This window comes from Pocillopora damicornis, chromosome 7 (assembly GCF_964200805.1).
Source record: "Pocillopora damicornis chromosome 7, jaPocDami1.2, whole genome shotgun sequence".
NCBI classification, from domain to species: Eukaryota; Metazoa; Cnidaria; class Anthozoa; order Scleractinia; family Pocilloporidae; genus Pocillopora; species Pocillopora damicornis.
Genome location: NC_142676.1, coordinates 24,060,228 through 24,083,191, shown reverse-complemented (window position 1 = coordinate 24,083,191; position 22,964 = coordinate 24,060,228). Strand labels below are relative to the sequence as shown.

Here is a 22,964-nt window from a genome sequence, read left to right as displayed (position 1 = left end):
ATCGAAAGCTACTTTTGAGCAAGAGGAAAGATTGGTACAAGACATCAAAATCATCTTACACCATGTTCACGAACCCTGGTATTTTTTAAAACCACGAGTTTGCAATTAAGATGAACTGCAAAGATGAAAGGTGATCACTATTTAAGAGTTTCGAGTTTCTAGAAGCTTCTTGACTATGGACAACATGTTGCAACGGCCAGTTTGAAATAAAAATGTGCTCATAACTGGTGATAAGGATTCGGAATTCGTACTTTCAAGAGTTCTTATTTGACCACAAATATATGCTATTGAGATATTGATGTAAGGAGAAACAAGTGTGGAAGTTCTTTAAACCAACTATCGATGAATCATGTTTACGGAATACAGGTAATATTATAGGTTTTATAACGTCACTTTGGCTCTTACGAGGATCCCACTAACGACTTGAAAGCTTTCATTTTGAGTGCCGGGTACAAAGTGTCGTATATCACATTCCACAACTCCGATGTAACTATAATTGAGTTTACCTATTTTAAGTAATTCTTGTTGTTCAAACCTGGAGAACTTTTGTTATTTTCTGACAAGTTAAGACTTGTCTCACACAAAACAAAGACACACAAAACAAAACAAATCATTCAAATTGTTGACGGGGTCTCCGCCCTTCTGACCAAACAGTGCGTAAACGGAAACTAACTATTTCCTTGTTTTAAAATCTTAGCTGAAGTATACAAAATTAGCACTGATTCACGAGCTAAAATTAACTCGAATATGAAATATCGAAAGGGAAATTTCTTCAGCTTCAAGAGTGGTTTTACGGCTGGTACTTGATTGTTTTAAGTGTTTGGACGATAGCAGGAACCATTAATTATAGAAATGGGCGCTTGGCGATAGAGGAATACTTACGTTCGGGTAGCAGCAAGGTAATATTTATAAATTGGTGCTTTCAGGCAGACAAATTCGTTGATCTGGCCGTTTTCCAGATATCATTGAGACAGAGCTTCAATACGGTTATTCAGTATTTTCAGACTGACAAAAATCATTACGTTGCCAATAACAATGCTATCGACGCACAAATATTAGTTTTATGTGATATTTAAGCTGATACGAAAGAGGCACTTTCGCTCAATTTAACTTTGTAGAACTGCGACGTGAAGAATGGTTCCGGACTAAAGAGTTTAGAAAGCAACCTTTCTAGTTAAATTCGAGTTGGCTTTCGCCCTAAACTTTGATTTTCCAAGACATCACGAGAGCACGTAGGGATCACTTCATTTTCAACTTCTTCTAATTATTGATTGTTCTATAATCCTTTCTCCGGAACTCGGTACTTTGTACCTCATTTCCAAGACAATTCCATATCCGGTTTCTAACCAAAGGCGGCACTGTTCTACTTCGCACCGGAAGGTCACGTGCGACGAAATTTTAATTCTAGCGAGTTCCGATGTTACAAAGAATCGAACTGTAAAACGCGATGAAATTTATCCTTAAATTACTCTTCACGGATATTTATGCAGCCATCTTTGAATACACAATCAATGATTCTAAGCTAAAAACTATTTATCACACCGAGTGAGTCAAGTCGAGCAAGGTGTTAGTCGGAAAGCTGAGGCAAAACATAAACCAGTCACTTAATCCCGGTAAGGTTAATTTTGTCACGGTAAATTATCCCTGACAGGAGAGGGGTAAAATAAGGTTTGCCGTTTCCATTGTAAATGAAATGAAAGTTGTTCAACATGACTGAAAGTTACAAAGGCATTGCAGGTTGAAGGGAAATATTAATCCACAGAAGTCCCTATGAATGGTTTGATTGATTTAATTTAATTTGATGTTACCACCCTAACAGATTTATTAACTACCCCTCCCCTAGACAGATGTAGTTTGAAGTCCCGTACTGCTTCCCGTTTAGTACTCGCGCTAGCTAGTGTTATGGTCGGTCAGCGCAGCGGCTGATGATTACGGCCGCTCATTGTCCTTCGCCTCTTTACTTTTTCTATCCTAGAAGGCTTATGTGGCAGTGTATACTCATGATTCATGTGAAAAGATAACAGTCGGTTTGTAAAATGCCTCGAAAGCGTGGTGTGGGCTGTTTCGGATCTCGCTCAAACCACCCCGAAATTCGCTATGGCATCGACCATTCAAAGGGAATGCAGACGCTTCAGGAGTTTTCACAGCCGATGCCTGAAGAAAGCGAACTCAATGCTAAGTTCGCAGAGATTGTGGTAAGTGAATAGAGACTTTAAGTTTAAGCTGGAATTGTTTCCCCCAAATTGGAGAAGTTATTCAGCTTCATGGTCATTCTTTTCTTTGACATTTGTCAAGGAGGCGTAGGCAAGTATTTCGATTAGATTTGTTATTTATAATTCTTACATCCACGTGTCAGAGGCCAAAATATGGAACTTTCTCGAACCTTATTGGATCAATAGTTTTTCTTTCCTCTCGGAAGAATAATGAAATAGAGAAGAACAAATTCATGCCTTGAAGATTCCACGGAATTATTCCCAATGGACTTGAATTAAGTGCTTTTGGCATTACAGATCGTCGTTCCTTTCACTTCGTACTAGTACTTCAATAGATCTATACAGTTCATTTATAAGTCTTATCTAATATGTAATATTTGAAATTTCTGATGCGAAATTTGCCTATATGTCCCTCTTAGAAGCAATATGCTCTGACTAATTCTACTGGAGTCAAATTTCTCCAATTCCATGTCCCTGACAATTGTTTATGTTAATAAATTTATCCTGCGACCTCAAAATCATTTCCGACTTTTTATGAATTCAGCTTGTCAATGAAGTTATGTATCCTGACATTGATTTCGTTGTGATTAAATCTTTGATTAGTTATTGTGAGCATTGCCTTTCGAGTAAATCCGTCGATCATGCGAATTGATCATTCTAAATGTCTTGATTTCTAAATAGAAAATCGATATTCCTTTCGCGTGCATTCGACCTCTTCCACTCGATGAGTTCTTCCTTGAAAAGAATGTTTTTATTCGCTTCGCTCTATTTTTCACGAGTTCCAAAATCAGTTATTAATAGCATTTCTTTTCGTTTCTTCCTAAAAATAAAGCGCAACTGTTGTGAACACGGGAGGTCTGTTGTCTGATTCTTTAAATCGCGTCAAGTAATTTTGTAGTGGTGTACAATTTTAGTCAACATTTGTTGAACCGCCGACGATATTCTAGAAAACTTGTTTAGAATTAAAATGGCCAAAATAAACCACACAAATGTATCAATTTAAGGAACAAGGGAAGGACGAGCATTGCTTTTAATTTAATACAAATATTTCGTATCAGAACAGTGTCGATCTCGATTATTTTCTATCAATATTTGTCCGCGTTTTATTCATGTTCTTCAGGAAGAGCTTGACCTCACTGCAGTTCACAAGAAGGCCATGTTTGAATTACCACCGGAGAAAAAATGGCAGCTCTATTTGTCTAAAAAGAAGGTAAGATCTGGATTTTTCTTTCCTTCCGATACCTGTTGATTCACTCCTTGATATTGGAGGACTTCGTATTTACACAATATTAATTCAGCAATGTTAATTTTTAATGAGGTCCGCGCTTGACGACGTAGGCCGGTGATACGCATACGCAAGTCCTAATAACTACATACAGCTATCGCTTTCGTTTTTTTTTTTTGTAATAGTGCTATGTTATGCTGAATATTCAAACCAACACACAAGTGCTAAATAAATATTCAAAAGTGGAATTCTTGGAAAGTAAAAGGATTTTGGAGTTTAACATGAAAGTTTTTTGAATAACCCAAATTTATGAATTACTCATTTGCATTTTCGAGGTGCTTCAGTAATTGCTCAAGATTGCAGCTGTTTGGATTTTTCAAAACACTTTTCATCACTAAACTTGGGCAAACAAAAATATTATGCACTTTCGTTTTTTGATTTGTATGTTTGGCACACTACAAGTTTTATCAAGAAGACCAAAAATGATTAACATTTGGTATAATGTCAAGAAATAGAAGTATTATGGTAGTGATTGTTCATCCAGTGTATTCTTTTAAAATCCAAATATATTGTTCAAGGGCTTTTCTCTTTTTTTGTGGTTAGACGCAACATTGTCTACTTTTAAACCATCTGGTCTAAAGAATTAAAGTTCCTCTGAAAAATAGGTTTTTACTTTCTTTGCTTCAAAGTATCAAGGTTTCTCTAAAATATCTATATTTAATTTCTCTGCTACAAAGTCCTTGTCAAAATTAAGTAAAGAAATCTCCTTTTTCTATTTTTCCCATTGTGATTAGATTCCACTTCAATCATCATTGGTCATTAAATCTTGGATTTTTTAGATGTCTTTGCCATCTTTTGGACAGAATATTTTGAATGTTAAGCATGTTTATTTTTTTCTCTCTTGAAGCCTCCAGGCTTAAGCTTGTTAGCTAACCATCTGAGCCATTTAAAAATTTAATTCCAGAGACTGAAATATTTTCTAACCCATGCTTTAAGAAAAAATGTATTACAATAACAGTACTGATTTTAAAATGATTATTTAATCAAATTAATATGTTTGTCAATAAATGGTGAAGTTGTCTAGTGCAACCAATATCATTCATCACAAATAATTATTGTGAATATAGAATTCTTGACCTCTAAAACAATAGTGATTCAAATCAAATAGCTTTTTTAACCTATTTTAGCTGGTTCAGTAGCCTTGAATTTCAACCTTACTTCCTCCCCTGTATACAATTTGCTGTAAGAGGTCACACTTAAAAGAAGAGCTGAGGAGTGAAATTGAATGACATAGTTTTTTTTTATAGACAGACTGTCTAGTGGTTTGATATCAGAATATTGACTTGTCATGCATGAACAGTTCCAAGGTTGTGCGCTTGGGATTCAATGTAGCTAAACATAAATACGTGTATAGATCGGTAAATACTCTTTGAGAACTTTTTATGGTAATGTTACCACATGCATATACAGTACAGTTGTCATTTTGTAGCACAGTTTTATCATCGAGATACTTGCAATCAATGATTCCTCAAGTAACTTTCTTTTCAAGTTTTGTTATGATTTTAAAGTTAAATTATTTTCATTTACTGTTCAAAAGCAAAGAAAAAATGAAAAGAAAGCCAAGCTCAGGGGTAAATTACTTTCCTTACAATCACCCAAGAGAAGTACCATATCTGCAGCTCATTGTGTAATATTTTACATACATGGTTAAAGCAGCACAGGATACCCATTCGAGGGGCTTTTGTCTTAGAGATCTGGGTGCTCATCTTTGAGAAAGTAGGGTCACACAATCTGTACGTGTGGTGACTAAGCTGTGCTAGAGCATAACCTAGTATTTCTGAAGATTTATAGAAGAATTTTCTGCAATTAACAAATAGTGTTGATTTAGCACAATTCTGTACATTGTACAGTTCTCTAAAGAATTCCTTCTATATGCTAAAGCAGTGATTTGTGTATTTTCATGGTTGTCATTACATGTATTTACTGGGCAACATGTTCACCATTGCAGTTTTTTTATCTCAAGGCGGGTTGTTTATCGTAATTCTTTTGTTTGAAATTTTTAATTGCATTGTGTGGATTTTACTGTTTAAAGTTTGATTTTAACTCATCACAGAAAATTGACTTACATACATGTACAGATACAGAGATCAACATTGTTGATTTTAAGTTGTAACAAATTTAGGTTCTGATTTAATATATAGAACAAGTGAAAACAACACAAAGGTGAGATGAGTTAGAAATATGTTTTTTTTTTTTTTCAGAGACAATCTGTCTGCTTTCCTTTAATTTAATTGTTTTGGTATTGAGGCAATCATATTGTTAGCCTATTGCCAGAGAGTGGCCAATAGATTCAGAGAAGGTTGAACATTAGTGCCTCTCTCAGTTTCGTCAAAGAATAAGAGGGGAAAAAATGACCGACAGACAATAATTTACAACTGTATCTGTATCAATAAGAGGGAGTCAAAGGTATATTTTATAGTTTTTTAATTAGTTTTGCCTTTCTTCATGATATCCTTCAAAGATTGATTGTTTGTGGCATTTGTTTTCAGCACAAATATCAAGAGACAGCCTCCTTTAATTATGTAGAATCATCCACAGTGTATGGTGGATTATAGATATTCTATATTTCCAATGTACCAAGAACATTCATGTACACTGCCAAGCAATAATTTATTGTCCATAAAAACTGGATGGAATCTGCTGGAAACTTGTGGTTAACTATATGTAGCAGTGGACACAGTTAAATACTTCTACATCGCTGTATTGCACACCTTAGGATTTACTGGCTTTTGAGGTGCATGAGTTGTGTGATTTTATCATTTACTAATTTTTACGCATCAAATTTCAGGAACAACAAGAATTAAGTTCCACCAGTTATCCAGAGTACTACATAGATCAGTTGAAGAGCCTCCAATCAGTAAGTCCTACATGAAAGTTGTTTGTATATTCACACTTACCTCTCAACACATAGGCATCAGTCACGACTTTGATGTTCACCTTTGACCTTGTTATTACTAGTACGGCATTTTTAGGGTGCTGGACTTTGAGGCAGGCAGTCTGGGTTTTAAGACTGGGTTGGGTGGTTGTTTTGTTGTCTTGAGAAAAACACTTCACTTTGACAGTGCTTCTCACTGCCCCAGAGTACTGGCAAACTATCATTGAAGCTGAGCAAAATGTAGAGAGGGGGGGGTGGGGCCTGTAAACGGACTAGCATCTTATCCATGGGGAGTGGCATAACTCTCAGTTGCTTCTTGTTGCAGAAATGGGAAGAAGGTTGGGGAGTGTGGGTCAATTGGCCTGATGGCAGATGGCACTTTTTTTTGTTACAGATTTACATTTTTAAGAGTGAGGAGGAGATAGAGACACGAGCAAAACTCGTAGATGGACTTAAGACTGCACTTCGTACTCAGCCCTTGAGGTGTGTATGTCCATTATAATGAAAATAATTTTAGTATGTTTATTTTAATCTTGGCTTATATGTGTAATAGAACTATTTTAAACAATGAGGCCTAATTGTTTTTTTGTTTGATTTTGTTGCAGATTTGTTCATAGGTTTATCGAATTAGAAGGTTTAAATTGTTTATTAGATTTCTTAGAAAATATGGACTATGCAACAAGGTACAGTTCAATTGTATATTCTACAGGTCATTATTTGTTTCTTTAGACTGATTATTAACTTTGTGTAGTATTGCAAGGGCAGGGGATGGCATTCTTTGCACAAATATAGCAGCTTTTTGTACCATTAATTCATTATTTGTAAACTTTCTTGTATAGGTTCGGGTTCATTTATTTAACTGTACTCCAATGAAATTCTCTTTTTTCTTTCCAGTCAAAGTAAAATTCACACTGCAGCAATAGGATGTTTTAAAGCACTGATGAACAGCTCAGTGAGTATCACTACTGACAGTAATCTTTATATAAGCTTTTTCACCTGAGAGAGTGATGGACATGTAATATCTCCTTACAGTATCCTTGCATTGCTAAGGGGAAGCTGTTTAAAGAGTTAAATACATCAACTAGAGAATATTGCCTGATTTAAAACCAATTTCTCAGGAGTGCAATTATGAGAACTGTGTGACTAACAGTAAGGGGCAGACTGGCAGATAGTGAGTTCTGTGGAGTGAGTGGGCTGTCGCAGTTTACTAAAAATCTCCTTGCATGATTGTTGGTAAAAACATATCTTTCCTTCTCTTATAGCATGGAAGAGCACATGTGTTGGCACACCCATCATGTATAAATGTCATTGCTCAAAGTATGAGCACTGAAAATGTCAAAACTAAAATACAAGGTAGGCTTATAAAACAGGTGCAAGGGTATAACTGTTGTTAAAGAATTTATAGCCTGTACACTGAGCTATGTATTGTATTTTAGCTTGTTTACTTTTCTTAGAAGAATTTAAGATTGATTGCCAAGATGAACACGAATTGGTATTCTCAAGTTTCTTCTGGCTGGTAATTTTCAGTCCAATTGCAGCACTATTGCTCAAAGTTATTAAGCCTGGATTTCTTTCCTCTCTGTAGCATAGTCTTTATCCCACTGTTGGGAAGGGATGGAACTCATTTCTTGAACCGGATTGTGTTAATGATTCTATGGGTTAATAGAACACATCAAAGCTTTACTTACAAAAAAGGCGGGGAGGAGTAGTAGGTGTGAGTTGGCAATAACTGGAGCAGTCTTAATTTGCAAGGCTCATATGAAGAGGCCCTTACATATATGTAATTTTTTTATATGCATGTAGTAGATGCCAAAATGGATTTTGTGCATACATGTAAATGTGATGATCACGGACTTACAATGGTGGACTTGAACATGTGTCTCTCCTTGCAGTGTTAGAAATCCTTGGCGCTGTCTGTTTGGTACCTGGTGGTCACAAGAAGGCACTGGATGCCATGACTCACTTTCAAAGGTTTAATGAGGAACGAACAAGATTCCAGGTGAGTTTATCTTTGGTTTATGGACTGTTCATCTTGAGAAAACAATAAAAAAATTTTTCTTTCATTTCAGACATTGATCAATGACCTAGATCGTACGACTGGGCAGTACAGAGAAGAGTTTAACTTGAAGATAGCCATTATGTCATTCATCAACGCTGCTCTGAAATATGGAGCAGGAGCGGTACGTCCATAGTACTTGTCATAGCGATAAAATTTTAATTAATTGTTAGAATGCTTTCATGGTGGTGTAAAAGTTACTTCAGAATTCCAAAACTTGGTTGATCTATGAGAATGATTGGATTTTTAAAGTTCAAAAACGCTAGAAAATTGCACTGTATGCGTTTACTAGGTTATAGGATCAACTGGTTATATTTCAAATAATTTATAACACCACGTCCGTATCCCGGCCCTAATATGTTTGAAAAACAAATCGATAGTCCTCGCAGTCATTTTCCTATTATTTTTCGGCCAGAGTAGAACAGTGTGGTGCGGGAAAGTAAACAGTTAACTCTGTTTTCAAAAGGACGAGACATCATTCAGAATGTTTGACTAGCACTGATTGAAATCTCTGTTTTTCACAGCAGTCCTGAGCCATGTTGACTCAATAATTTTAACGACGGTGCATTTCTTAGCGATAGCTTGTGTAATTATCTAAGTAACTCTTTTTTTCCCCACAGGAACATCTCGAATTTCGTATTCATCTTCGATTCGAGTTCCTTATGCTAGGAATTGAGCCAGTCATTGAGAAGCTGCGCACTTTGGAAAATGCAACTCTCGACAGGTTTGTCTTAATTGACTCGTCGGCAACCACAGTGTAATTAAGACTCCGCAATGCAAAGCCAATTTCTGCAAACTTTCAATGAAAGTTTAGAACCAACTGCACGTCGTCAACAGAGAAACATCACTCTCATCCTAGAATATACATCTTGACACTACTGTGCCATTTTGTTCGTTTGACAATTTGATGTTTCAGTGTCAATTGACTTAAGAAAAGTAGGAAACTTGTTAGTGCGGGTATTTCACAGTGAAAGTACAAATTAAGCAACAAACTTTCAAAACTAGGAATGATGGAAAAAAGTTATTTTCTTTTGAAAACTGTTATAACTTTGCTGCTTTGTCTTTAAAATTCAATTCACCTCTATGTCATGCTATCTATGTTTTCCAGGCATTTTAACTTTTTTGACATAGTAAGGCTTGATGATGAAAAAGAACTTTCCAAGAGATATGGAATGGTAAGTATCTGATTAATTCTTGTAACTGTTCGAGCACTTTGTAATATTTGCAACAAAAGTACCAACAATGTATTGAAATGTTTCTGTTTTTGCAGCCTTACATTGATCTAAGAAGTGCGAGCTGTATGTTTGATGTTCTTAGAAGGAAATTGTGTACAACATCAGCTTATCCACATCTGTTGTCAATTCTTCATCATTTGCTCCTGGTTACGAGTAAGTGTGGATTTCAGTTTTCAGATCGTTATCAACATTGTAGTTCTTTATCATTCTAAGTATCATTAACGCCAACCATCATTGTCACAAGATAACTATCGATTTAATTACATCTGTAGTTTTGTTGAAAGTTTGTTTTACGTACAATTAGGAGCTTAAGCGTGAGGCTGACTGCAAACGGCGACTATTGATGAAATATTTGCTGTCAGTTACAAGCCGTTGCACGTGTAATGCGTGGGAATTGCACGTACGTCAAGTGCCTGTAATGCTGCAATACACGTTAACGGTTCTGCACACACAGGGTAAGCAATCACTCGCATTTGCGCATGAGCACAGCGTCACAAGCAATGTCTTTTTGTTATTGAAGATGATCATGGTGTGGCTCGGAGACTTTGGCAGTTGATTGATAGAGTCGTTCAGCAAATCTCTGTCCAGGAAGATGACGGTAGTGACCCGGATGTGGCACCATTGGATATTAATGTGAATTACATTCTAGACACGTGAGTGGAGGGATTTTTTGAGCACGCTGTACTGGCCTACATGTCTTTACTAGTCTTTTCTTTTCTTGTTAACATTCTTCAACATTCTTAAAACTTTTTTTTTTTCGGCGCAGATTACTTCATGAAGACGAGCTACGTAGGGAGGAACTTGGAGAAGATGGTGAGCCAATGGATCAAGTTTTTTTTCACCTTTTTTTCGTTTAGTACAATTGGCAATGCTCAATGGATTTTTGTTAGTCGAAAACCTCTGTTCGTGTTCATGAATTTTTTTAAAATAAAAACATCATTATTATTATTCTCGCATGAACATTTTAAACAGAATTAGTGAATTAACGTAATAGCTATAACCCCCAAAGATTTTTTTTGGCACAAATAACTATTTTGTTTTTGTTACAGTGGAAGGTCTTAAAGCCAAACTCCAGAAGAAAGAAAGAGAAGTGGATAGCAAAAAAGAAGAACTGGTAAGAGGCGTTCACACCACACTTAGAACAAAAGAGCTAAAGTGGCTTTATAATCACAATGCATAATATCTTTTTCAGTGAAACCAGTCGGGCGTTTGTCTCTAGGGTATTAGAATTATCACCGTACCTTTTCAGGAGAGGGGCTAATCAGTATTTTCCCTTCAGAGACTAGCGTTGCTTGCGTTGGGGCGGTGTTACTGAGAGTTACTACAGTAAGCGAGCCACGAGAGATTGAAACTTCGGACCTTGCACAGAGCATTTCTTCGGCACAGGGACCCCACCAAGTCGAAAAAATAGCTGCATCACACTTACATCCTGACTTGTTATAGCCCACTTTAATAGCATTTTGAATTGTTCCGTAGGAAGAACTTAAGGAGGCATTTGATAAAATGTCTGTGAAACTCGAAAGAGAATCCCAAGAAAGAGAAGAAGCCATGCAACAGATCCGTGAACAAGAAGCCAAACTTAATGAGGCGAAAGCCAAGGTGAGATTAGTTGTTTGTTCTGCGCTTACTCCTGCGATGAAACAGAACAAGCCACATCACTGTACGTCTCCAATATTGTTCAATTTTGACAAACTAATTCAGTAAACTCAGCACTCGTTACTCCATACTACGACGACTGTTTACAACTCTCATCAACGTTTTTCCTCCAAGATTGAACTTGAAGGCCAGGAAAGATTCAAGCTCGAAGAAATCCTTAAAGGTGTTGGTGGATCAATACCAGACGACGCCAAGATCTCCAACCTCACCAGTGCAGCTGCTGCCGGCAAGCTATCTCCAATGCAAGGTGTATGTCCCCCACCCCCTCCTCCCCCGCCACCAGGAGGGCCTGCTGCACCACCACCACCACCTCCACCCCCTCCGGGAGGAGCTCCTCCGCCACCTCTCCCACCTGGTGGTTTTCCAGGCAGTCCAGCCCCTCCCCCACCTCCCGGTGGTAAGTCCGATGGTGGGTTCTTCGGGTTTAGTAAGCAACCGAACAGGAAGGCACCAAAACCATCTCAGCCACTCAAGTCCTTCAATTGGGCCAAATTACCGGATGTAAGTGGCTTTCTTGTACGTTAAGTAACGCTCTAAAAAACTTGTAGACGCGGTAGCTTAGAGATTAGTGCGCTGGACTTGGGGTCTAAAGGCCTGGGCTCGACCCTGGAGGGTCACTGTGTTATGTTCGTGGGCAGGACACTTTGGGCACAGGACACTTTCACAGTCTCTCTCTCGACCCTGGAGTATACCATGTAAATGGGTACATGTAGCGTTTAATTGTCACCGAAACCTGTAAAATATTAAAGCGTTACTTGCAACGAGGTTGCTCAGTTCCCACTTAGTACCCAGAGACATAGTTGAAGCTGGTTACATAGGAGACTTTCTAGAAAAGGGCTTTAAATGTGTCTTCAGGATTTTCGAAAACGGTTACCAGGTGTTAATTGTAGAAAGGTGAAATTTCGTTAATGCAAAATCTATTGAAAAGGTCGGCCGTGCATGAACAAATTGCATTGACAATGATCGTAAAATTCGTTCATGTTTCTTGTTCTTCATTTTCAGTCTAAAATAAAAGGAACTGTGTGGACTGACATTGATGATGCGAAGGTAACAATTAATTGTCCATGATTAATTAATAATACAGCATTTTAAAGATAAAAAGGCATCATCTTGTTTAGATAGTAATGGTAACTTGCTACTTCTCATATATATTTGCTGCTAGTCTTAAGAGTTTATTACCGAGCTTGAAAGTTGAACAGTTTAGCCAGTACTATAGTCGGGCTGCAACAAGAAGATGCTTACTCCGTTGACTAATGCGTATGTACCGCTGGCTTCCACGCAAAATTCACTTTCCTTTTATGTTTATGTCGGTTTTAATCACGTTGAATTATTTGTATTGTTCAGGTGTATGCTGTCATGGATTTTGAAGATTTTGATAGAATGTTTTCTGCTTATCAAAGGAAGGAGGTATAGATTATTATTATTATTATTATTAATATTATTATTATTATTTGACATCAAACAAAGAAATTCAAGTTGAGCGTACATTTTTCTTAATCATCGTTGATCGTATGTCATTTCATTGTTTTTATTCTTTTATTTAATTTTATTTACGATAAATTTAGAAAGACCACAAGGACAGTGCAGATAGTGTCTCAAAACCAAAAGAGATGTCACTTATTGACAGCAGACGCGCTCAGGTGTGTATTGATTAGTGCAGTAATTCTCCTTTAGAGATGCTTTATGTTTCCCTCAATATGACTGGTGAGAATCGAATGAACCATCGACGAATCGATCAGCTTGATGCAAGAATTTATTTTTTATTTTCAACATCGTATTTAGTATTCGTAATTTAAGAAGAACTTGAACTTTTGTCAGTTCTTGAAAAGATTTTCAGGTTGTTGAAGAAAATGGGTGCTATATTATCATGAAACTTCTTGTGAAATACATTGTTGTCAATGAAAGTGTTAAAACTGAAGTATTTGACTTCTTTAGAACTGCGGCATTCTGCTCTCGAAGCTGAAGATGACGGATGAAGAAATAACTAAAGCAATTCTTTCAGTGGATGCGAATGACGAGCTGTCTAAAGATATGGTGGAACAGGTATTAGGATAAAGTTTTTTTAAAACTAAAAATTTCAAAAAAATCATGAGTAAACAAACATGTTGAATTTATGTCACAAACGGTGGCCAAAAGAATGGCAAGTTCCGATTTAACGGTCGAATGAAGCTTATCAAAAAGGAGGGAAATGTTTTAAGGAAATAAAAACACTGCAGAAAGCGCGGGAAAACGCGAGTGACCAAGTCGCGTTTGGTTTTTTTTTTTTTGCTTCTGATTGGTTTAGAGGGTGGCACTAGTTTTCTGGACCAATCACAAAGCGAAGCAAGGCAAATGAATTAAACTTTGCCTCATAGTCAGGTGGACGTTTGACCAGATTTGTTTATGTTTTATTTTTTAGCTTCTCAAGTACGTTCCAACATCAGACGAGAAGAATCTTCTCAATGCGCACAACAAAGAAATCGAGCAATTTGCTCGCGCAGATAGATTTTTATATGACATGTCAAGGTATGTTCTGTGGTGCTAAGTTTATCCTTATAATAATCGATAAAACTTTGTCTTTCATTTACGTTGCTTCTTTGAAAACGTTGCAGAATTGTCCACTACGAGCAGAGGTTAAAATCGTTGTTTTACAAAAAGAGATTTCCCGAGAGAATGGGCGAAGTTAAACCGAAGGTACAAGGTGAGGGAATGCTATGCTGGCTTTTAATGTTATATCATTTCCTTCAGTAAATTTTTTTCAGTATTTGAATCCATCAGCTTTATAACGGAGAAATTTTTTTTCTCTGGAATGAGTCAGTAGAAAAGAAGTATTGTCAGAAGTTATACGCAATCAACACGAAGATCACTAAAGTTCGCTCGAAATATCGCACGAATTCTCCGAGAACAATAGACGAGCTCAGACGCTGTTCGTTTATTAGATTCCCTTTGCACAGCTCTGACAGCAGGCAGGTTAGCGATAAGTTAAATCGGATGAGTGGCAGTAAAAACAGTATAATGGTGTTTCTTTGTTTTCGCTTCCTTTGTCGTTGTCAAACTCTTGTACAACGTTGTTTTGAGCATAGAAACCGAGATATTAAAACCTGGGAGAAAGTGTCAATTGTTTTGAATGTAATTCTTTTTCCCGCAGCTGTGTTGGAAGCATCCAAAGAACTTCAGAGAAGTAAAAGACTCAGAATATTACTGGAAGTTGTTCTAGCGTTTGGTAATTACATGAACAGAGGAGCAAGAGGAAATGCTGCTGGTGAGATACCATAGTTTAGCTGAAGGTTATAGCTTTTTGGTTAAAATGACATTCCAAAAAAGGCGTTGAAAATTGTAAAAAAATTGAAGATAAAAATCCAAAGTCAATTTTAACCAGTTCCAAAATGAAAGTTTCAGTTAGTCAGGTATTGTTTCAGCCCAGAAAATGCTTACTGTTTTGTTTTGTTAGGTTTTAAGCTGGGCAGTCTAAACAGAATAATGGACACCAAGTCAAGCTCTAATTCAAAAATAACTCTCCTTCACTACCTGATTATGGTTCTGGAAAGAAAGGTAAGTTTCTCTCATAAGGATTTATTGTCCCACAGTCATTAACTCCCCTTCCTCCCCCCCCCCCCCCTTAACAAAAAGCCAAAAAATGCTTGAAGCTTACGTTAAGAGAGCATGTGCACAGGTTTACGTAATTTAGTAAGCGAATGGAATCCAAAATTGAACTATTTTCACTCGCTGTAACAAGTTTCATTATATGATAGCGGAGCTCGCAAAGCGTAGCCCCATAATTATACAAAATAGTAGTAACCCATCAAGCCGAAAAAAGTTGGATGTACGACCGTACGACCGTACGACCGTACGACCGTACGACCGTACAAGGTGCTACTTTTAACATGCGTGGTCAACTGTACCGCGGGCACGCCAACCCCACGGCTTTGTTTAGTAGTCCAGTGGTCAGTGCACTGGGCTCTGAGTCGGACGACTCGGGTTCTAGTCCTGGCCGGGGCAAGGCGTTATGCCCTTGAGATGTGCGGGAAAAAAAATGCGAGCTTCGCTTTTAGGCTTGGCTAAATCTATATATTATTATTTTAAGAAAAAGCACCTCTTATTTACAGTATCCTGAGGTACTCAAGTTAGAAGAAGAACTAGCACACGTGAGAACAGCTGCAAAAGTCAAGTGAGTTCTACACCGTTTTTCGGTGTTGCGTTTTTCGGATTTATTCACCAGGCCAGTTTGTTTCGGGGAGATTCACGGTTGTTACGAATTTTAACAACCTAGCAAAACATGTTTTGCTAGAATGAGCCTAAAGGTTTGCAAGGGGACGTAAACCTTACCGTCTTTGAAATAATCTTCATTCCATTTCAGTTTGGGTGAGTTGGAGAGTGAATCAGCTGCCATAAAAAAAGAACTCAAAGAGGTTGAGAAGGTAAATTGCCCTTTATACAAGTCTATTCGCTCCTGAAGTTGGGTATGAATTATTTGTGAATCAAATTATCAACTTATTTCGTAGGAGCTGGAATTTCAGCAGAAGAAGAAGGAACGAATCCACGGCGACAAGTTTGTGGAGGCGATTGGCTCTTTCGTGAAAGTTGCACAGTTCTCGCTCTCTGAATTGGACGAATCTTGGAAAGATATGAAGCAAAAGGTTAAATTTTGATTGTGTAGAGCGTTCGGTTAATCAGCTGACTTACCTGTCAATCATTCACAGATAGAGAGCTTTTCGATTGGCATCGTAAACCAAAACTAAAGTAACTACCAATTAGAGAACAGGAAAGAACCTTGAAGAGCCAATGAGAACTCAAGGGAAAAACAAGGAAACCGCCTAAAGCGCGGGAAAACTCGGGCGACCAAGTCGTTATTGGGTTTAGTTTTCTATCTGATTGATTGAGAAGGAGCTGCGAGCTTTTCTTTTTCACCAATCACGGAGTCGGTGAAGCAAAACCAATACAATTCCAGATAACATTTGAAACTCAATTGAAAACTGGTCTAGCTTGCTATTTGGGAAAGGAATTAGCTCAGTGGTTTATCCAACAGTCAACTGTTAAATACTTATGTAATTGCGCTAACAAAGGTTCCTTTTCTAACAACAAAGCGCCTAATTCCTATTACTGCTTCTTTAGTACGCCAAGGCAGTGTCCATGTTTGGTGAGGAACCAAAACAGCTTCAGTCCGACGAATTTTTCGGTCTGTTTTCAGCATTCCTGGTGTCATTTGCGGTAAGTTTTTCTTTTCTTTCCTTAGTCAACTAGCGGAAGCTAGTGCCGTTTTTACATTCCATACTAGGTCGGCCAAAATTTGTAACAGTAAAGATGAGTTTTGTTGTTTTGACTAGAGAAGGATAAAATTGATGTGATAGCTGACACTCTGGCTTCACTGCACGAGGGGCGTTTTAATAAGAGTCATGGTATTTTCTTGTCTTGCAGGAAGCAAAACATCAGAATGAGGAAATGAAGAAAAGGAAGGAACAAGAAGAAAGAAAAGCGCGAGCAATGGCTGAGGTAAAACAGATCTTTTTTTTTTTTTTTTTTTTTAATTCCCTTGCTGTTTTTAATTTCTGTGGACTGGATTAACGTTTTTGACTCCGACATGAGATGAGTCCTGGTTCAAATCAAGCTTTTGCAATTCACATAAACGCAGAAATGAAAGTCAGAAATTTTCCATACATTTGCTCGGATAAATAAAGCTATCTAAATTTACTAAATAAAAGATTCTTATTTAGGGGTATAATTGTAGATTTTAAATTAGGAAACGTAGATTTGACAGGAAAGGTGGTTTTAACTCCGATGCAGCTGTTATTGACGAAATAACTTTTTTCCTATAAGATTCAGAACGTTGTGGTTTTAATTTTAGCAAAAGGAAAGAGATCGGCAAAGATCAGCGGCTAAGAAAGTCATTCATAGTAACCAAGCACCGGAAAAGAATAGTAAAAAGATGAGCACAGCTGGAGATAATCGCGGCGAATTCGACGATTTAATCTCCGCCCTACGAACTGGAGATGTGTTTGGAGACGAACTCAGTAAAATGAAGGGTCGTAGACGAACAGCGCCTCCGAAGCAGGCTTGGCGCGTTGAAAACGGTTCCGAACGTGAACGAGCTTCTCCGAGAACTTCACCGAAGATACCACGAAAGAATTAAATACTGCGAATAGTCTTCTCTGCGCATGGTTCTCGGACAATAGAACGCTGTTCGTATTTCGCTGACAACGGGTAATTCTGTGTACGTAAATTTGGATCAGGGTGTTTAGAGAAACGTAGTGTCGTGTTGTGTAAGTTTGGTAGTTACGTATTTTATTTTAAAGCGAAATACGGCAGCTTTACAGAATGTCATTTTCTCCAAGGAGAAATAAAAATTCACCAGAGACAGCCAATAGAGTTCTCAAAATGAATGAAAAATGAAAACACAAGACTCAAGAGTAAATTTCTCGAAGAAATTTAAAAGGAGTGAAAAAAAATACTCTCTTAATTACTGAAACCAAGTTGAGGCTATCAAGTTTTAACTTCCAAGAAAGTCCTTCGCAAACTAAATTTTAAGGCGTAGTTCTATAAATTGCGCATAACTCAGTGCAATTTGGGGTGAAGATGAAATGAAAACACTAGTATGATGTGTTAGCAATAATATTTACCTCACAGGAGACTAGATTTAAATTTTTTAAATTTAATTTCTTGGAAGTGTTTAAGCAAAAGCAAAACAGAGCTCATAGCCGCCAGGACATCCGTGCCGTTGTGTTCAGTCCTGCGCCGGTTTCCCAGCCGAAGCCTCGTAGTTTCTTTGCTATATAGAGTAAGCAGTTGAATAAACAACGTCACAAGAGTCCTTTAAGCGTCTCGAAGAAGGCTGTACGTGGTAAAGAGTTAGTATTTTTCTTTGCTTGAGTAATTTAATGCATAATTTCAAAGTTATTGTAGAGTCTGTCAAAACAGGTGCGCGTTTTAGACAGACAAACAGCTTTGTTTCTCGAAGTTTTCATTAATTGTGTGCCCAATTAATTTTAGTGTAGTATTTTTTTAAACTTACAGCTCGCAGCTGAAAGGCTCTTGCATGGCTGTGAGTAATTTGTTCTGATAGAGATGAAACTCTCGCAAACATGTTTTTTTGTCAGAGAATGACGTTAATTCTTCTCCCAATTCGTAACTTGTTTAGGTAGTTCAACGGACTGGCAATTTGTTAAACTGGTTTAAAAAATGGCTGTCGATTGTGCGCGAATTTCCCGCCTGAACTGCGTGGCAACAGCTGACCAAACTATTGCCGTTCTGGTTTTTTCCCCGAGTTATTCTACACATGTCGTAAAATGTACCAAAATTCAATAGATAAATATATATTAAATCATATTGTAACTTAAATTGATTCCAAGTTTTGTTAATGATTTAGCTCGAATATTATATTATGACTTGAGTTAGCAATTCGCTCTGGAAATGTTGACTAATTCATTTGATTGAGTAGCATTGTTATAGAGCTGTTTTCGAATTTCTGTATAGAAACAGACTGAAGTGAATAATTTCATTTGAGTTCTTTCCTCCTTGCCGTTCAATGGTGGTGTTTTATCATTTGTACGTATTTAGGCTTTTTTTGTAAATTAAAGAAACACGCTACGTTTTTTCATTTGTAAATTTAACAAAGACAATTAATTTGAAGGCTGAATAAATGTGGCGAATGTATTATGACTCGCATGTTTTATTTAAGGAACCTGGGTTTCTAGTCTAAAATTCTATAACGACAGTTATCTCACACCATAAAGAATTTTACTATGACCCTCTACTTTACGAGATGATCAAAATTGTAAATTCTCCTTGCGATCTCAATGGGTTACCTGCAAAGTTAAGGTGAGAACAGGCAAGCTTATTAGCCTGAAAATGTATTAATGTCACACCACCTTTTTCGGTCGAGTTTGCAAGGATATGTACAGAAATTGGAAGGGAGAATTACTGACTAGATCCTAGTGTTTTATTTAGTGTGGCAACAGAGAAAATGAACGTGTGGAATGAACAAAACCAAACCAAAATTTTCTAAAAAAAATACAACAACAACAAAACATTAACTGGAGTACGGCACTACACAAACTAAATAATAGGCAGTTAAGACTGCATATGGCTACTGATATAATTATAATTATAATTGGGTGTGCACAACCCATGGTCCCTGACAGAGCAAGCTTGATGGGCAACATTTAACATGGTAGGGGCTTCACAGAACCCTTTTATTTAAAACACATTGATATGAAACATGGTTAGGTTAAATTTTGAAGACCTGAGGTTGAAATTCAAAGACTAACATAACTGGCTGGGATAAAAAAAAATTAAACGTTCACTCGAAATTTTGAGTTGCGATCTCGACTGACCTAACCGTACCCGTTGTCAAATTTTAAATAGAGAATCATTAAGCAAGTCATTATTTTATTTCTTTACTGTAGAATTAAAAACTCGTTCCAAGCGTTCTTCTAATATTGTTGGAAAGAACGATACTGAGATACTCGATCGAGAAACCATCAGAAGAGAAGTGAGATTAGCCATAAGCAGCCTGGCCTGTATTGTCCATTGCCCCAATAGCATCAGGGGAAAACGAGGCAGACCTGGTCACAGAGGCCGTCCAGGTAAAGACGGACTACCTGGGACACAGGGGCCAAGAGGAGACCGTGGCCCCCAGGGAGCTCAAGGACCTCCTGGGCCAATAGGCCTGCCAGGGGCTAAGGGCGATCCTGGTGTTACTTTCTTAGCCCCCTCTATTGTAGTACCTCCCAAGTCCATAGTGATGAACGAAACTGGTACAGCCTTGTTTCAGTGTGCGGTTGGAGGAATTCCTCGGCCCAAACTCACGTGGTTAAAAGATAACTCCGATCTTCATGCAGACCAAAGAGTTTTTCTGTCACCTGTTGGCCTGGTAATTAAAAACGTGACGTCACAGGATAGCGGAATGTACACTTGTGTAGGGGGAAATACTCTGGGAATGGCACATTCGTCAGCTGCCTTATCTGTCCAAGGTGGGTCATAACATCTGTGTATGTTCCTCCATTTACATCGCTAGTGACTTTACTGTAGTATGAATATGTTGTCGATTGCATGAGACAGAACCAAAAATTGTAAAACAATATTTTCTTCTGTAGACGCAACATGTGTTCGTTTTAAAACAAAGGGATATCGACACCTTTGAAGTCTACCATTAATACAGTGTAATCTCCATTCAGGGGTCACCTCAGGGGACTAGGGAAAGTAGATCTTTGTTACTTTCTCACTTAGAAACTACCTGTGGCTTGGCGCTTTGACTCCCGAAGAAATCATCATGAACTGTTAACCTTTGGAAGCTAATTAACATCTGTCATCAAATGATGTACGGTATCAATAAGATCATGTTGTGAAGGTTGTTATCATTGTGTGTAAAGTGCACACTTAAAATCTTTGGGATCAGCTGTTCACCTTGATTTCAGTTCGGTATCCATTGTTCGACTTCCCAGTTGATGAGGTTTAACGTTCTCTTTCTTCTGTTTTCATCAATTTAGTTGCCGCTTCGATTACTCACAAACCCTCGCCTGTTACTGTTGAAGAAGGAAATAACGTGAGTCTGGTCTGCCAAGCCACTGGTCAGCCTACACCAACGGTCACGTGGCGAAAAGCAATTGGTCACATTTCGAAGGAAAGGTCAAGAGTTCTGAATGGAAAACTTGAAATAACTAATGTGACTACAGCAGACAGTGGAGACTACGTATGTTCAGCGAAGAACCTGATAAACAAAGATTCCGCCCATGCACAAGTTACTGTGGTGGAAGAGCTAAAGTTTATATCTCTCCCTCTCAGCCAACACTCAGCAATAACCTCTGAAGATGTATTACTGACTTGCTCAGCCCAAGGAACAAGAACAATCCTCTGACAGCGAGCAGGCTTACGTCTTCCCTCGGGTCATATTCTTTATTCAAACGGTTCCCTCCTTCTCCAAAACGTTTCTTCGAAAGATGCAGGATCTTACACCTGCATTGCGAGAAATTTTCATCGCTCCATTTCAGCAAGTACTTTTCTTAAAGTTCGAATGCCAATCTTAAGCTCTTGCAGTGAATTGAAGAAGCACTTTAATAGAATACCTTCAGATACCTATATAGTTGACCCTGATGGTGAAGGAGGCGTGACCCCCTTCAGCGTGTACTGTGATATGAGTGACAAGAGTGGATTTGGCGTAGAGAAGAACTCATGTTGATCCCAAATCGGCCGGATGTCATTCTGCAGGGTGTTACAGTAAAGATGTGAGTTACACTGGAGTCAGCATTGTTCAACTAGCTGCACTTACTCGAGCCTCACAGAGCTGTGAACAGTTTATCAAGTTTGAATGCAACAATGACCCCGGGTTTCTTGTGCAGGGTTATGCCTAGTGGGTGTCGCGTGATAGAAGAAAAATGACTTATTGGGAAGGAGCAACTGGCCACGAAAAAATGTGCGCATGCGGATTGACAGATTCTTGTTTTTATGGGCGCGACTGTAATTGTTTCAATGGTGGCATTTCTGAAGGTTGGAGACAAGACAGCGGTCTGTTGACAGACAAGTCTGTTCTCCCTGTGACACAAATGAGATTCGGAGATTTGGATAACCCGCGCGAAGAAGGATTTTATACATTGGGAAAACTTAAATGTTATAGCGAAGCGCGAGATCATACTGTCACATGACCAACAGTTTGGTAAAGTAATGGATAAAGTTGACAAAATTAAACTAGGGATATTATTGAAAAGCTCGAATTCTTTGAAAAATATTATCGACCAATACTTCTTTGAGAACTGTTTCCTTTTCGTTGCAGAATTAAGAACTTATCGGCCATCATTTATTATTATAGTTTGTTGTGAGTAAAGCCGGTCATCTTCTTGTATCAGTATCAAATACGCATGATTTTTAAGTTTCAAGAAGTTTCTTAATGACTGCAGTATTTCTTTAGAATTGAATATTTGCTCACCATCTGTCACCACTTGAAAAAAGTGATTTCAAGTTTCTCTTTCTAATTTCGTTGTTTATTGTCGGACATTGCTACACTTGCTGGTATTATCACATGATTTCGATGTAAGTTTTGAAAATGTAAGGGAAAGTGATTTTTCGAAGACCGCGAGTGGGAGTTGTCTTGGTCAAAGGTAAACTAATAATTAATGACTGAAAAAACCTGAAATAAGCGCAACGACGTTTATGTGACGTGATACGGGTAAAGAAAGGATGGATCTCCCTTTGAACCCCTTAGACTGACCAGCATCTAATTTCTCCTTACAATATCACCCCTTGATCAAACATTAAGGTCAAGAGAATTAAAAGAAATGATCAACAATTGAAGTTCTTGATTGTTAAACAAATTCTCCTTGTCAGTGCCTTAGGAAATATAAGAGAACAGTATGGAGAATATGCATACTGATGTTAGGGTGCAAAGGGTTAACATGTTGTTACAGTCTCTCAATTGTCAACCTTGTTACGTGGGATACCTGCGGGGAACAAAATATTATGCACGAAGATTCATGGTAGGAGGGCGATAAATATGATGCGTATTCCATGCGATCTTTGCGTGTGATGTTATAAGTTGCAAAAAATCATGAAAACTTGATCTTCAATCCTGCGTCCTTCGCATAACAATAAATTTTGTTTAAATAGAAAGCCACTTTCTCCCCACTGATTGCTTTTTTTCTCGTGGCAAAAAGATAGTTTCCTTCCTTAAACTACAATC

At 37.8% G+C, this 22,964-nt stretch overlaps 1 protein-coding gene and 1 pseudogene across 2 annotated transcripts; both read left to right on the top strand.

Moving 5' to 3' along the window:
- The first annotated feature begins 1,856 nt into the window (after nt 1–1,856).
- LOC113684928 (disheveled-associated activator of morphogenesis 2) lies at nt 1,857–18,946 on the top strand. The gene is made up of 31 exons (XM_027202349.2): nt 1,857–2,195; nt 3,334–3,423; nt 6,287–6,355; nt 6,768–6,856; nt 6,979–7,056; nt 7,268–7,325; nt 7,636–7,726; nt 8,266–8,372; nt 8,443–8,553; nt 9,050–9,153; nt 9,538–9,604; nt 9,700–9,817; nt 10,185–10,317; nt 10,431–10,477; nt 10,714–10,778; nt 11,141–11,263; nt 11,435–11,821; nt 12,323–12,367; nt 12,665–12,727; nt 12,886–12,960; nt 13,256–13,363; nt 13,719–13,825; nt 13,912–14,000; nt 14,448–14,561; nt 14,751–14,851; nt 15,406–15,467; nt 15,657–15,717; nt 15,802–15,936; nt 16,412–16,507; nt 16,715–16,789; nt 17,142–18,946. Exons 1-31 carry the CDS (start codon nt 2,037–2,039, stop codon nt 17,424–17,426), a joined length of 3,312 nt encoding a protein of 1,103 aa, XP_027058150.2. The 5' UTR covers nt 1,857–2,036; the 3' UTR covers nt 17,427–18,946.
- Nucleotides 18,947–19,504: 558 nt separating this feature from the next.
- Nucleotides 19,505–22,832, top strand: LOC149043251 (titin-like; annotated as a pseudogene). Its single transcript, XR_016188875.1, has 3 exons — nt 19,505–19,514; nt 19,699–20,265; nt 20,782–22,832. The product of XR_016188875.1 is annotated as a titin-like (transcript).
- Nucleotides 22,833–22,964: the final 132 nt, after the last annotated feature.

Coding starts and splice junctions, on each gene's coding strand:
- LOC113684928 (XM_027202349.2), top strand. CDS start 2,037: ATGCCTCGAAAGCGTGGTGTGGGCTGTTTCGGATCTCGCTCAAACCAC. Junction 11,264..11,434: donor TTAATGAGGCGAAAGCCAAG/GTGAGATTAGTT, acceptor TTTTCCTCCAAG/ATTGAACTTGAAGGCCAGGA. Junction 15,937..16,411: donor GGAAAGATATGAAGCAAAAG/GTTAAATTTTGA, acceptor CTGCTTCTTTAG/TACGCCAAGGCAGTGTCCAT.